The sequence below is a fragment of the Sus scrofa genome, chromosome 1, assembly GCF_000003025.6.
Source record: "Sus scrofa isolate TJ Tabasco breed Duroc chromosome 1, Sscrofa11.1, whole genome shotgun sequence".
Lineage (NCBI taxonomy): Eukaryota > Metazoa > Chordata > Mammalia > Artiodactyla > Suidae > Sus > Sus scrofa.
The window spans coordinates 45,241,755-45,256,875 of record NC_010443.5 but is presented as its reverse complement, the minus strand read 5'-3'; the positions used below and the strand labels follow the sequence as shown (position 1 = coordinate 45,256,875).

Below are 15,121 nucleotides of genomic sequence, written 5' to 3'. Positions count from 1 at the left end.
AGTGTAGGCCTGCAGCTACCCCTCCAATCTGACACCTGGTCTGGCATCTTCCACTAGCCACAGGTGTGGCTATAAAAAGGGGAAAAAGTTTCTCCCCTGCAGATCTTCAGAGCCTTCATTATGCTAAGTAAACGGTGGCATTGCATGAGGGAAAGGATGGCACACAGTGAAACTGTTTCCCAAGCTTTATATTCTCACATGTGCACACTAAAATGCTAATAAGGATTATTTCAGATAGGATGTTCCCCCTTCTTATTCATACTTTCTAATCCATATCACATCAAAAATATTTTGTTAAGGAGTTCTGTTGTGGCTCAGCAGAATCGAATCTGACTAGTATCCGTGAGGACGCAGGTTCGATCCGTGTCCTTGATCAATGGGTTAAGGATTTGGCACTGCCATAAGCCATGGTGTAGGCTGCAAACAGGCTCAGATTCAACATTGCTGTGGCTGTGGAACAGGCCTTACAACCATGAGGTTGCGGGTTCAATCCCTAGCCTTGCTCTTATCTGACCCCTAGCCTGGGAACCTCCATTTGCTGTAGGTGCGGCCCTAAAAAGAATATATATAGTTAAAAAAGAGCTTTCCAAAAAATGTGGAATACATGTGTGAATGCCTAGAAAAAGAAGCTGGAAAGATTTTACATGCAGAGGGAAGTAGTATTATTGGTGCCAATTTTTAAGGCTTTGCTTTTTAATCAAAGTTATACATATAATTCTTAAGAGCTGTGTCTAGTTCTATTAAGCTAAAAACATTAACACTCAGCACCCATTTCCCCACTCCCTCACTGAACTGCAATTATTTCACTGGGAAAATATAGATATTATAAGCCTTCACTGAAAGGTTGCTGTGAAAACTGAATAAGCTATTGTCATTTCTAGCACAGTGCTTGCTTGATATGCAAACAATAAGACCTTAAATAATGGTATGTCCTGGCAGATTTTTTCAATTTTCTGTAGCCCTAACTGTCCTTCATTTGACCCCTTCCCAACTGTCCAGAATAATTTCTCTTATTGCCAAGATGATTCTATCAAGCTATTATAAAAGTGAAATGGTAATCAGTCCCTAAATTTTTAACATTTTAATTCCATCCTAAAATAGCATAATTTATGTACCTTTAAAAAGTAATTCCTTCAAAAATACTTATTGACTACCTACTATGTGTCACAGGCTGGCCTAGATTATTCTAAATATCAGTGATAATATACCTCTCGGGGATGGGGGGGGCAACATTCACAGAGACTAAAATATACTTAAGTTATGCAGCAACCAAATGAATATACTGACTTATTTCAATTCCAATTCAAAAAATTAAAAAAAGGAGTTCACATCGTGGCTCAGTGGTTAACGAATCCGACTAGGAACCATGAGGTTGCAGGTTCAATCCCTAGCCTTGCTCAGCGGGTTACAGATCCAGCATTGCCATGAGTTGTGGTGTAGGTCGCAGATGTGGCTCGGATCCCATGTTGCTGTGGCTCTGGTATAGGCCAGTGGCTACAGCTCTGATTGGACCCCTAGTCTGGGAACCTACATATGCCGTGGGTATGGCCCTAGAAAAGACAAAAAAAAAAAAAAAAAAAAAGATTAAAAAAAAATATTGTGAGAACTGGGTAAATAACTGAAAGCTGGCTGCATATTTGTAAATATTAAGATCTTCAGTTGTTTTAGGCAGGATAATATGGATGTGCTTTTTAATAAAGAATTCTTACATTTTAGAGATAGATGCATGCTAAAATATTTACAGATGAAATTATATAATTATTTGATTTCTGGGCTATGCTTCAAAATAACCTTGGAGAGGAGATACGGAGTGGGGTATAAATGGAAAAAGACCAACTATTAACTGTTTAAGTAAGAGGGAGATGGGGATTCAGTTCGATATTTTCCACAAAATAAAAAACATTTTAAAAACTATTCCCATGAAGCTCCATTTTGACAACAGTGAGACAAGTAAGATGTATAGCATATTAGGTGATAAGTCACCTGAATAAAATTAAAGAGTAACAGGGAGTATGAAGAAGGGAACAAACAGTGGCTTGTAATTTTAAACAAATGGCCAGGGAAAGCCAGGGACACAGGCACTGGCAGTTTACCGCCCAGGAGCCAGAAGCCCTCTGTGCAGCTAGGAGACTGGGGATGGCATCTAAGGTGACTTCTCAGCTAAGGCCTGAACAAGGCAAGAGAGCAGCTTTCTAGTAAGAAGGCATATCAAGTAACCTGGACTCTGAGGCAGGTGCATGCCAAGGGTGCTGGAAGAATAGAACAAGGCAAGTGTTCGTGGCCAGTTTAAGGAAAAAGGAGAGAACATATAAAACAGAGAGATATGGGGCAAGCTAAGGTCAGTCTTGTGGGCCATGAGAAATGTAAAGTTACCAGAGCACTGTGGACAAGGGTGACCTGATCTAATTAACTTTTTAAAAGAATACTCTGGGCTCTCTTTTGAAAATAGACTGGAGACTTGCTTTCCCAAAGGCAAACACATGGTAAGCCACTTACAGGCTAATGCAATAATCCAGACAGAAAACCATAAGGGCAGTGAAGAAAATGATACTAGATATATTATGAAAATAAAGCCAACAGGATTGCTAAGCAACTGAATACAGAACATGAATGAAGAGGGTATGTAAAGAATAACCTCAAAGTTTTATGCTAAGCAACGCAAAAGAAGTTGCATTTATAGAGATGAGGGAGACTGTGGGCATAAGTGGTACAAATGGAGTTGGGAGGCGGAGAAGCAGGTACCAAGAGTTCAGTTTTAAACATTAAGTTCAGAATGCCTAAGAGACATCCAAAGATAATCAATCACAGGAGTCTGGAGAGTGTGAGAGAGAGAGAGAGTGTGTGTGTGTGTGTATACATATATGTTTGGCAGTTGAATTATAAAGAGTTTAAGTCATCAAATTGGAAAACATCACCATAAAAGTGAGTAGAAATAGAGAATATGCCTAAAATCTGAACCCTAAGATATTCCAATGCTTAGAGGTCAGGAAAACGAAGAAGATTATCAGAAGAAACTGTGAGGAAGACAGGAAGGTGAGAACAACCAGGAGTGGCGATGCAGTGTCACTGCCTGCTCCCCAGTACAGCTAGTGAAAACAAAATGAGGATTTGGAAGAGAGATACTATACTGTGGACATAAAACATCAGAATTCTTTTCAGGAATTTGCTGTAAACAGAACAAAAAGAACAGGAAACACAAATATACTGATGAACAAATATGAAAGATGATGTATGGTTAATATTGAAATTCAATTTTAAGAATTTTAACAAAAACTCTTTCGGACCTCTCAATTCTATCAAGCAGAGAAAATTTCAAGTGGCAATCCCATCATGTTAACTACAAACCACATCCATGGAAAACAGAATAGTAACCTAATCAGAAAACATGAAAATCTAATTTCATAAATATCTAACTATGTACCCAAATATAGGCTATAAGGGCCAAAATGTACCAAAGTTGTTTTTTTTAAACTACCAGGATATATTATGAAATTAAGAAAAACATCAAAACACACATAATAAATTTCCAGTTGAATTAGCTCTGCCCATATTTCTAAAAATAAACACAGAGAAGAAGCATTTGGCCACCCACTGAATTCTAGAAAACTACAGTGACTAGGTAAACACTGTTACTATAAACTTGAGTGTTTAGGGGGTACTGGGGATTATACTGAGTTGCTTAAGAATCTGCTTCTTTGTTGTCTAAATTTTATTCTTATTTCTTAGGATTGTTTTTCTCTTCTGGTGGAATAGCCTATGAGGAAATCACTGTCTCACATTTCAATTACATATTCTACCAATTATAAACTCACTTGGATGAAAAGCTAAGTATGACTGTAATCCTATAAATACAACCCAAAGTGACTCTACAGTTGACCTTTGAAAAACATGGGTTTGAATGGTGGGGGTCCACTTATATGAGGATTTTTTCCTAAATACTACAGTAGCACATGATCTATGGTTGGCTGAATTCGTGGACGTAAAACCGCAGATATGGAGGAACTGCGGACAGGAAGGAATCTCTGATTTTTTGACTACACTGAGGGCTGGCATCTCAAATTTTTGACTACACTGAGGGCTGGCATCTCTAACTCTACATTGCTTAAGGGTCAACTGTAGAATTATTTATTAACATTGGATTACTTTAATCTAACAAAAGGATCAACTAATCACCACTTAAATTACTGTATACTTTTCATTTGCTATTTCTCTACTGGGGATGTACTTCCCTTATACAGGAACCCAAAATCTTCAAAAGGCTGGCCACTACATGCCTCTAAGGATGGCATGTCACCTGCACAGACTTGGCCTGACCAGCCCATGTCAAATACATGGCATCAGTCACCAAACAACCAACCAGACATTTTCTATCACCTTACACTCTACTAGGAAGCTCCACGAGGAAAACCTTGTCCAGCTGTATCCTCCAGCACTTTAAACAGTCTGGCACATGATGGGTATGCAATAAATGTTCATTATATGAACAAACACAACTAACCACTTTTTGCCAAAGAAAATCATTATACCTCACAACTGTGGAATCATGCTGTAAGGTACTGATGTCTAGAATGCTATTTAATGAGAATTTTAGCATAAAACAGGAATTGGTTGGGGAAAAAAAAATTACTAACCCTCTTTACAATATGGATCTTACCATTATTTACTAAGTTTCACATTACAATGAATCATATCCCAACTAGGCACTCTGTTCATTCATACTTTGTTTGCTTTCACTCAAATATGAGAAAACCAGAGACAAATGAAGCCAAGCAAAAAGTTCTTGGAGGATTACATATTTTTCAATAGGTAAGACTTTTAACATGTCTAATCTGTAATAACTGAGGAAAACTTTTTTTTTTTGCTTTTCAGGGCTGCACCTGTGGCACATGGAAATTCCCAGGCTAGGGGTCAAACTGGAGCTACAGCTGCTGGCCTACGCCACAGCCATACAGGATCTGAGGCACGTCTGCAACCTACATCACAGCTTACAGCAATACCGGATCCTTGACCCACTCAGCAAGGCCAGGGATCAAACCCACATCCTTGGGTTCATTTCCACTGCACCACAACAAGAACTCCCAAGAGAAAACGTTTAATGGTAGTATATACAACATTAAATAGAATATAAACTCCACAAAGGCAGGAATTTGTCATTGCTTTCTACCTGTAATTCCTCTAACAGCAGGTGGAACATACAGTAAGTGTTCAGTCCTAAACACAGAATGAATGAACAAATGCATGGATATTTACCAAAAGTTCAAGATTGCTAAATTTTTATCTCAAAAGATTAGAACCTCTTTGTTAAATAAATTAGATTCCAATCAGGAAGTTACCCTTAGCAAGCAAAAGAAACAGAGTAACAAACCTCTACTCTCTCACAGTAGTGTTGACTGACCCCTTGCAGAGACCTCAGAGTAAGAACACTAACAGTTTTTTAAAAGCAGATTAGAAGGAAGTATCCCAACAGGGAATAACCAAACAACAACAGAAAAGCTATGGTTCAGAAAGAAACAATTAGTAACATATCAGAACTAAAAATCCATTTTAAAACACAAACTGATAAAAGAATCTATCTAAAAGGAACTTGGATCAAGTACATTAGAGATTAAAGACATAATTTTAGCTGCGTCAAAAAGAATAAAACACTTAGGATTAAATTTAACAAAAGAGGTGAACGTTTTGTACAAGGAAAACATTAAGACATCAATGAAAGAAACTGAAGACACAAATAAATAGAAAGATATTCCATGCTTATGGATTGGAAGAATCTTTTTTTTTTTTTTTTCTTTTTCTTTTTTTTTAGGGCTGCACCAGCAGCATATGGAGGTTCCCAGGCTAGGGGCTGAATGGGAGCTGCAGCTGCCAGCCTATGCCACAGCCAAGCCATATCTGAGTATATTAGATATTTTAACAACGAGGGAGTTCCTGTTGTGGCTCAGAGGTTACAAACCTGACTAGTATCCATGAGGTCATGGATTCAATTCCTGGCTTCCTCAGTGGGTTAAAGATCCAGCTTTGCCATGAGCTGTGGTGTAGGTCACAGACATGTCTCAGATCTGGCATTGTTGTGGCAGTGACGCAGGGCAGCAGCTGCAGCTCCCATTCAACCACTATCCTTCCACACTATCAGGAGGATTATAACTGACACAGCTGCTATGGATAACAGTTTGAAAGTTCCTCAAAATACTAAAAATAGAACTACCAAACAATGCAGCTATTTCACTCCTGGGTATACATCCAAAGAAGATAAAAAACAAGCTACTGAAGAGGTATCTACACTCCCACGTTCACTACAGCATCAGTTACAAAAGCCAAGTTATGGAAACAACCTAATCCATCAAAGGTTAAGTGGATGTGGTATATATACACAAATGAATGCAGCCCTAAGAAGAAATCCTGCCATTTGGGATTACACGGATGGACCCTGAGGGCATTATGGTTTAAGCAAAATAAGCCAGAGAGAAAGACAAAAACTGCCTGGTATCACTTATATGTGGAATCTAAAAAAAGTCAACAGAGTAAAAAGGTGGTTGGCAGGGACTTCTGGAAACAAAAGAGAGGTTGAAGTTGGTAAGAGGGTACAAACTGTCAGTGACAACATGAATAAGGTCTAAGGATCTAATGGTGACTATAGTTGATATAATTGAAATGAGCAAAAAAGAATAGTATCAACTCTGCAATAAATTTAAAACATAAGAAAAAGAGCTTAGAAGACAACAATTCTAATAAACATACTGGGTAAACTTTAATATACCTATATGAGTCTTTATGAGTAAAAAATGAATTAATATTTTATGTATTTAGCCTTAAGCAACTACATATAGTAAAATTATCTCATTCCATTCCATAACATAGGTTTAGAAGCCAGTGAATATTTTGTTATTTTCAGTAGTATCTCTGGGTTCCCATGAGCAGTAATGGACTGGGTAATCATTCATCAAGTTCATTTTAGTTAAGATTCTAAGTCTAGGGAGTTCCCGTTGTGGCGCAGTGGTTAGCGAATCCGACTAGGAACCATGGGGTTTAGTGAACCATGGGCTGTGGTGTAGGTTGCAGCTCGGATCCCACGTTGCTGTGGCTCTGGCGTAGGCCAGTGGCTACAGCTCCAATTCGACCCCTAGCCTTGTAATTTAGGAGTTCCCGTCGTGGCGCAGTGGTTAACGAATCCGACTAGGAACCATGAGGTTGCGGGTTCGGTCCCTGCCCTTGCTCAGTGGGTTGAGGATCCGGCGTTGCCGTGAGCTGTGGTGTAGGTCGCAGACGTGGCTCAGATCCTGCGTTACTATGGCTCCGGTGTAGGCTGGTGGCTACAGCTCCAATTGGACCCCTAGCCTAGGAACCTCCATATGCCACGGGAGCGGCCCAAGAAACGGCGAAAAGACAAAAAAAAAAAAAAAAAGGATTCTAAGTCTAGAGCCCTTCCTAAGGAAAATCAAGTAAATAACAGCCTTCAGAGAAAAACTAATAAAGTTTATTTCTGCAATGTGTTACACATACATATACCTTTATTCATAAAGCATGTACTCACTTATTTTTATTTCACATATTTTAGTAATCTCAGTTTCCTGGCCTTTCAAGTAGATGGACAGAACAGACCAGAAGATACACTAAGAGCTCCAAAAACATCACTGTTTTTAATAAAGAAGATATAAATAATTTAAAAATGTTTTTCAAGTGTTGTCTTGGGTCCAATTAATGCAGGGACCCAAAGCCCTACCTACTAAAATAGTACCTAAGGATACCACCACTAATGAATGATATAATTATAATTTCCTAAGATAATTCAATCAACAATTAAATCATGTTCACTATATTGTTTTTAAAAAGGAAGAGCCTCTAATATATTTTAGGATGGTTAAAATAAAAAAATGGTTTTAAAACTGTTTCTTGCAAAACTTGTTTACATGAAATATTTACCTAAAACATCACATGAGTATTTCTATATTAAAGACAACTTTGTTTTCCATTGCTCAAAGTCATTTGTTTGGCAATTTTCTTGTGACCAGCATGTTATCAAACATGATTTAAAAAGCATTTCTATCAATGTTAAACCTTAAACCTAAGAAAAATTTTTCAACCAAACTTCATCATCAGACCAGGTACCAAACTGACATCAGATTTACTTTTTGCAAAATTGCAAATTTGATGATGGACAGGTATTAGATTTTAGGAAACTATATTTTAGGTGTGCTTATGACATTGTTATGTCGAAGTTCTTTTTTTGGAGATTTATGATGAAAGTGGTAGAAGGGCTGGATGAACTGACAAACTGATAAATGGGTGCAGCAAATACAGCAAAACATTTAATAGCTGCATTTTGGTGATGGGTAAATGTGTATATACGCTATCATTCTTTGCTTCAGTATTTTTTTTTGATTAGTCATTTTTATTGTTAATGTGATGATATTTAACATAAAACTGTATTCACATCATAAAAAGTTGCACCTAGTATTTGGACAGATATGTAATGTTATCTATAACACTATTATATGTATAATGTTGTCCAGTATGTGTATAAACTATATAATTGGTACCCCTTACATATAAAATATGAAACTTGTATCTTTATATACTGAATGTATTTTAAATATTTATTCCCCTCTTGTTTCAATATGTTTTAATTTTTCAAAATACAGTTAATCTTTTAGGGAAAAAAGCTCAAGATAAAAGTACACCCTTAATTGGGTATCTAAACAACATACATTTGACTTTACAGTCCATTTTGTTCCCAAACAGATTTAAAGTGGGCTTAAAAAAGATATACAATATAAGGTAATATTTTAAAAGAAAAAAATAGGGAAAAGTAAGCAAAAGAAGAATATGGTTAAGAAACTAAGACGAAGTAAAAGATAATGTTGGTATCTAGAATGAAATATTTACATTTTACCAGGAGTTCCCCGATTTTAATGAAGCTTAAAGTCAAAGTTTATCAAGCATTTAGCTAAACACTTCGGGGGGGGGGGAAATATGAAAAAATAGTCATTATATATTTAAGTACGGCCTCTAAATAAAATACTCACTTATTATTTTTTTACCACTGTCAAACACCCTTATAGCAGCTTTTATTAGACATTAAGTATATACTAAGTCAGTGGTCTCCTAAGGATGTGAATACCTACAGGGGTGCATACACAATCTGTGACCAGGAAGAAAATAATACCATGTATGTTAACCGTTACCTAAAAACTAAGAAGAAATTAAGCTTTATCAATATAATCAAACCAACACTAGGATCCTTGCCAATTCATGTTCACAATTATCTAAAGAGAAAGATCCTGAGAGAAGAATGAGATTTCATTAAATGAAGGAGTTGACACCTTTAGTGGTAGATGTCTGCATTCAACATTTTGCAGTGTCTCAGGATGTCATCAATATAGTTCTTTTTATATTAGAAAAAAAAACTATAAACAGGACACTGCTTACAGTAATTTTAATGAAGTGGAAAATGACTATTAAATCTTTACACCATGTAGAGATCCTCCATTAACTTACAACAAAGAATTGTTTTACCTAAGGATGGGTTACACATCTTTCTTTCACACAAGATGAAACAAATGTTTTATGAGACAAGTGCTGGCCTTTCATATTATAAAGCAGACATAAATGATAATCCATATGAAAAAAAAAATCCTTAATCTCCCCTGTCTACACCAAGGTGACATTTAGTAATGAGTAAGAAAATAATTGATTTTCTAAAGAAACCTGGACTAAGCAAATTGCTATTTAAAAATGTTTTCCATTATTATATATTTTGTGACTAAAAATGAAATGTGGCACCTATGAAAACCCCTAATTGGACACGTTAATAAACTCAACATCTCCCAAGGCAACAGAAACGAAAGCAAATATAAATCATTGGGACCTCATCAAACTGACAAGCTTTTGCATAGCAAAGGAAACCATAAAAAAAAAAAAAAGACAACTTACAAAATGAGAGAAAATAGTTTCAAACAAGGCAACAGGCAAGGGCTTAATCGCTAAAATATACAAACAACTTATACAACTCAACAGCAAAAAAGCCAATGACCCAATTGAAAAATGAGCAAAAGACCTGAAGAGATATTTCTCCAGAGAAGATATACAGACGGCCAACAAGCACATGAAAAAATGCTCAACATCATTGATTATTAGAGAAATGCAAATCAAAACTACTTTGAGGGACCTACTACCCCACACCAGTCAGAATGGCCATAATTAAGAAGTTCACAAATAACAAATGCTGGAGGGGGTGTGGAGAAAAGAGAACCCTCCCAAACTGTTAATGGGAATGTAAACTTGTACAACCATTACGGAAAACAGTACGGAGGTATCTTAGAAAACTATACATAGAACTACCATACGACCCAGCAATCCCACTCTTGGATATATATCCAGACAAAACTTTCCTTGAAAAAGACATAAGCACCCGCATTGCAGGGAGCCAAGAAAATGCAGGGACTCAAAACAAGGACCTTGCCTGATGGCCAAAAAAAAAACCTAAAGGCAGGTTCCTAACCAAGGAAGGGAGGGCAGGCCTCAGGTTACACAGCTCTCACTTTGATGTTGATGGGGAAGAACTGGGGCTTTCCTGGGAAAACAATTTCCATGTTTGCACTGGAGAACGTGGATTGTTTCTCGGATGACCTTTCCTGTTGTTTTATTTGTTATTGTTTTCCTCAGTCTTTCCTGATTATTTACTTATTATTCTTATTTCCCATTCTTATTTTCCTGTGGTGATTTGTGATTTAACAAAATTACAACAATAATATAATAAGAATTTCATCCTGAAGGACTCTCCCCTATTTAAATCCAACTTAGTTAAAACATAGTGTTTATCTATTAACTAGTTATATAGTAAACTTTAGAGTTAGGATTTTAATGAGGTTCATAGAAGTTAGCCATATCTTATCCAAAAAACATAGCTGTGAGTTTTGTCTTTGATTTTAAAAGCTTTTTAGTGATAGCTAGTTTAATTAAGTTGGTTTATATTTACTTACACTATCTCCCTGCCATAACGCTTTGAGGATAAACACCAGTCTACAAAGTTTGTGAATGCCAAATTTTTGTGTTTTATGGCCTCTTCAAAGTACTAAGTTAAGATAGAGATCTTAAAACAGGATGCATAGCTGCTATACCATGTAATAGTTAACCAATATACTTTTAACACTGTAACATAATCTATAGTGAAAAACTGTCTATATAATCAACCACTGTTGCCAATGAAGTTTGAGCAGTCCAGTGCCCTGAAAGAAGGGACAAAGAGGCTATCTCCGATGCAAAAGCCAACGTCCGTCCCTCTTCTTCGGGAAAGTGTACACTCCCTGGCCGCCGGAGCTGGCCTCCGACAACACCACATGTTCATTGCAGCACTATTCACTAAGACATGGAAACAACCCAAAGGTCCATCAACAGATGAATGGATTAAGAAGATGTGGTATATATTCACAATGGAATACTACTCAGCCATAAAAAAGAACAAAACAATGCCATTTGCAGCAACATGGATGGAACTAGAGACTCTCACACTAAGTGAAGCAAGTCAGAAAGAGAAAGACAAATACATGATATCACTTATATGTGGAATCTAATATATGGCACAAATGAACCCTTCCACAGAAAAGAAAATCATGGACATGGAGGACAGACTTGTGGTTGCCAGGGGGAAGGGGGAGGGAGTGGGATGGATTGGGAATTTGGGGTTAACAGATGCAAACTATTGCCTTTGGAATGGATAAGCAATGAGGTCCTGCTGTATTTCACTAGGAACTATGTCTAGTCACTTATGATGGAACAGATGGATGATAATGTGAGAAAAAGAATATATATGTGTGACTGAGTCACTTTGCTGTACAGTAGAAAATTGACAGAACACTGTAAACCAGCTATAATGGAGAAAATAAAAATCATTGTAAAAAAACAAAAATAAAAAAACTCAACAAAGAATCAGATGTAAAAAAGATTGTATCAGAATGACAAGATGAAATTTTCAAAAATAAAATAATTAAATATATTCAATCACACTCCAAAAAATTTCTTGTACAACTGATCATTTCAATTAATAATTTTAAGTGTATATCATTTGTTGTCCATAGCACTTTTAAAATATCTATTGTATGTTAGACAATGAACATTAATATAATAGCAAAGTAGGATAAGTATATAAATACAAGTATGAATTAAGTACTCAAAAATGTCTTATAAACATTTACGTTCAAAAAATTTGGACACCATTCCCATAATGAAATGAAGTCTCAGATACACAAGTAGCAATTAAGACACCCACCCCCTCTTCAGGATGAAACAATATAAGAATTGAGTCTCCCTCTAAAATTTTTGATATGAACATATGACCACAGTCTATGAACAAAAACCTGAATTTTACAAACTGAGACCCAAGTTCCATTAGTTAGGAGGGAAAAACAGACGGCCTAGAAAAGTCTGACAAATGAAGCAAACTTAGCTCGGAAAAGAAGCTGAGTATTCAAACCCAGGCTGACAGGTTAACCAAGAAAAAGGTCCTGATCTCGGCCTCCCCACAGAATGAACTGAAAAAGTTGTGCTTGAGCCATGTGGCTTGCAGTTGCCCAATATCCACTCAGTCATCCTTGCTCATTCACTAGAATTCCTGTTATTTCTCATGGTCATCCAAATTGAGGTACACTTTTACTCTACCTTACTGCTAGATATGACTACTATCTCAGTAATGACCACTAGAATTAAAGGAGAAATGACACAGGCAACTCTCAAGATATGATCACAAAGGAAAACGGCACACTTTCTCCTTCCCTTTTCTCTTTTCCTGGCTAGAATCCAACTTGATAGCTGGAAGAGCCATCTCAACGTTGCTATAAGGTAAATGTGGAGACAGGGATCATACTTGGAAGAGCAAGGTATGGGGAACTTAAGTCCCTGACACTATGTAGTCCTATACCAGTTACTTTCTTCTGAACTATTACATGACAAAATTAATTTCTTTTTCCAGGCTTCAGAAGATGTATTTATTTTTACCAAACATGTTGGGGTGCCAAACTCTATGCCAGTATGCCAGGAGGAGAGATCAGCACGCAGTGCAGAAGCCTTATTAGGGAGTGTTCTTGGGATGGACATCTGTGGAAGGAAAGGAAAGAGGAAGCAAGATTGGCGTGAAGGAAATTTTTGGGTGGGGTGCAGTGGCAACAAAGGCCTTGGCTAAGACCATGGGAAGCTCAAAGTTGGGGTGGTCCTTCAGAGTTTTTCTGAGTTGTGGTGATGGTACTGGGCTTTTTTACCCCCATGTCAACCTGTCATTGACGCAGGCTGCCCCAGGAAGAGGGTATGATTCTGGGTGAGGCAACTCTACCACCAAGGCAATTCTGAAGGGAGTTCTCAGCTGGTAGCCTTTCTTCCTTTATATGTGGAGTTTTCTGTCACTCCCAGCTGAACCTAATCCTAGGCTGAACCTAATTCTAGGCCAAAAACTTTTCATCGAGATGACCTAGTAAGTCACAACCCATGAGAACCAAATTCATGACAGCAACAGACTAGGAAAAGAACACAGAGCCTTGACTAGATAAAGCATTTCAAGGATCAGCTAGGAGGCTAAGGATGCTGAGGTCTATGATTTGGGAAAATCTAGGGAACCAGACTTTTCCTGATTCTCTAACAACAGAATTACGCCAGTGCCAAGGAATTATGAAATTCAACTCCTCTGGCTGGTACATCTAGGATAGGGAGAACAGCCAGGGGTGAGGCCCTAAAACGAACTAATTTCTTTCTTCCGCCACTACAAGTCCCAAACAGTCTCATGCAAATCTCATAAGAATTCCTTTTTGGTCAGTATCCTCAAAAGACAGCAAAGTAAGAGCTTAGAGACCTTATTATTCACTTTTTCTCCCAATTTGGGGGGTGGGGGGGACAGTAAGAATAAAAACTTTGGGGTTAACTAGAAAAAGGAATAGGAGATCAAAAACAAGATAAAAAGAGCAAGGATACTTAGGAGTTCCTGCCTTGGGATAGTAGGTTAAGAATCCATCTGCAGTGGCTCAGGTCGCTGTAGAGGTGGAGGTTCGATCCCCAGCTCTGCACAGTGGGTTTTAAAGGATCTTGAGTTGCGACAACTGTGGCTCAGATTCAGTCCCTGGCCTGGGAACTTCCACAGGCAAAGGTGTGGCAATAAAATTATTTTTAAAAATTAAAAAACAAAAAATGAAGGAAGGAAGGAACCTTGGTTTTCTTTATACCGAAATTATTTTAAATTACAAAGTAGAATAATTCCCTACTTCAGAGATTTAAACGCTGTCCATAAACCATTCATGTTGATTAGTTAACTAAATACCAACTCTTGCACATCTAGTGTATAACAATATTCTATAAGAAATAAGTATATTCAATCAGTTGTTACATTAAACTGTCAGATAAAGAACCCTAGTCTTTCAAATTGCAAAATCATAGACTATTAGCCTTTCTGCCCAAAGAATACTAGCCATTACCCACACACAAGGTTTTTACTCCACTTTGTTAAAATGTACAAAACTTGAATAATGGCAAAATTGCCTACATTACAAAACACTTTTTTTTTTTTCTTTTCATGGTTGCACCTGTGGCATAAGGAAGTTCCCAGGCCAGGGGTCGAACAGGAGCTGTGGCCTACACCGCAGCCACAGCAACACCAGATCCCTAACCCACTGTGCGAGGCCAGGGATCAAACTTGCATCCTCACAGAGACAACTTCAGGTCCTTAACCTGGTAAGCAACAACAGGAACTCCCATAGAGTTCTTAAGGTTTTTGTGAGGAGTTAATGAAATAATACTGGCAAAGCACTTTTATACAATAGCTGGTACATTAACATCCACACATAATAGCCATTTTGTCAACTTCCTTTATATATAATCCTTCATGAGAGAAAATACCTGTGGGCCCATATAAACTGCCTCTGCCTACAAACTCCCTATGAAACCATCTTCCCAAAAATCCTGAAATTAAAACTAGTTTCATGACAATATATATATAAACTAATTTTAATAGTTCAAAGAATATTCGTGTTCTGAGGGTCAACCTGGTTACATCACAGTACTTATTTAGTGAAGTACCAGCCTACATATCACTGTGAAGGTATTTTTACATGAGATTAACATTTAAACCAGTAGGCTTTGAGTAAAGCAG

At 37.3% G+C, this 15,121-nt stretch overlaps 1 protein-coding gene across 5 annotated transcripts in view; it reads right to left on the bottom strand.

Moving 5' to 3' along the window:
* Nucleotides 1-15,121, bottom strand: part of PHF3 (PHD finger protein 3) — a 75,685-nt gene that overhangs the window by 38,199 nt on the left and 22,365 nt on the right. Inside the window, exon 3 of one of the 5 annotated variants that reach the window (XM_021089294.1) lies at nucleotides 12,988-13,086. The exons of the other annotated variants lie outside the window; for them this stretch is intronic. Within the exon in view, the coding sequence (XP_020944953.1) occupies nucleotides 12,988-12,994 (7 nt within the window). The 5' untranslated portion in view covers nucleotides 12,995-13,086. The remainder of the gene's footprint in view (nucleotides 1-12,987; nucleotides 13,087-15,121) is intronic. 5 annotated transcript variants of the gene reach the window in all.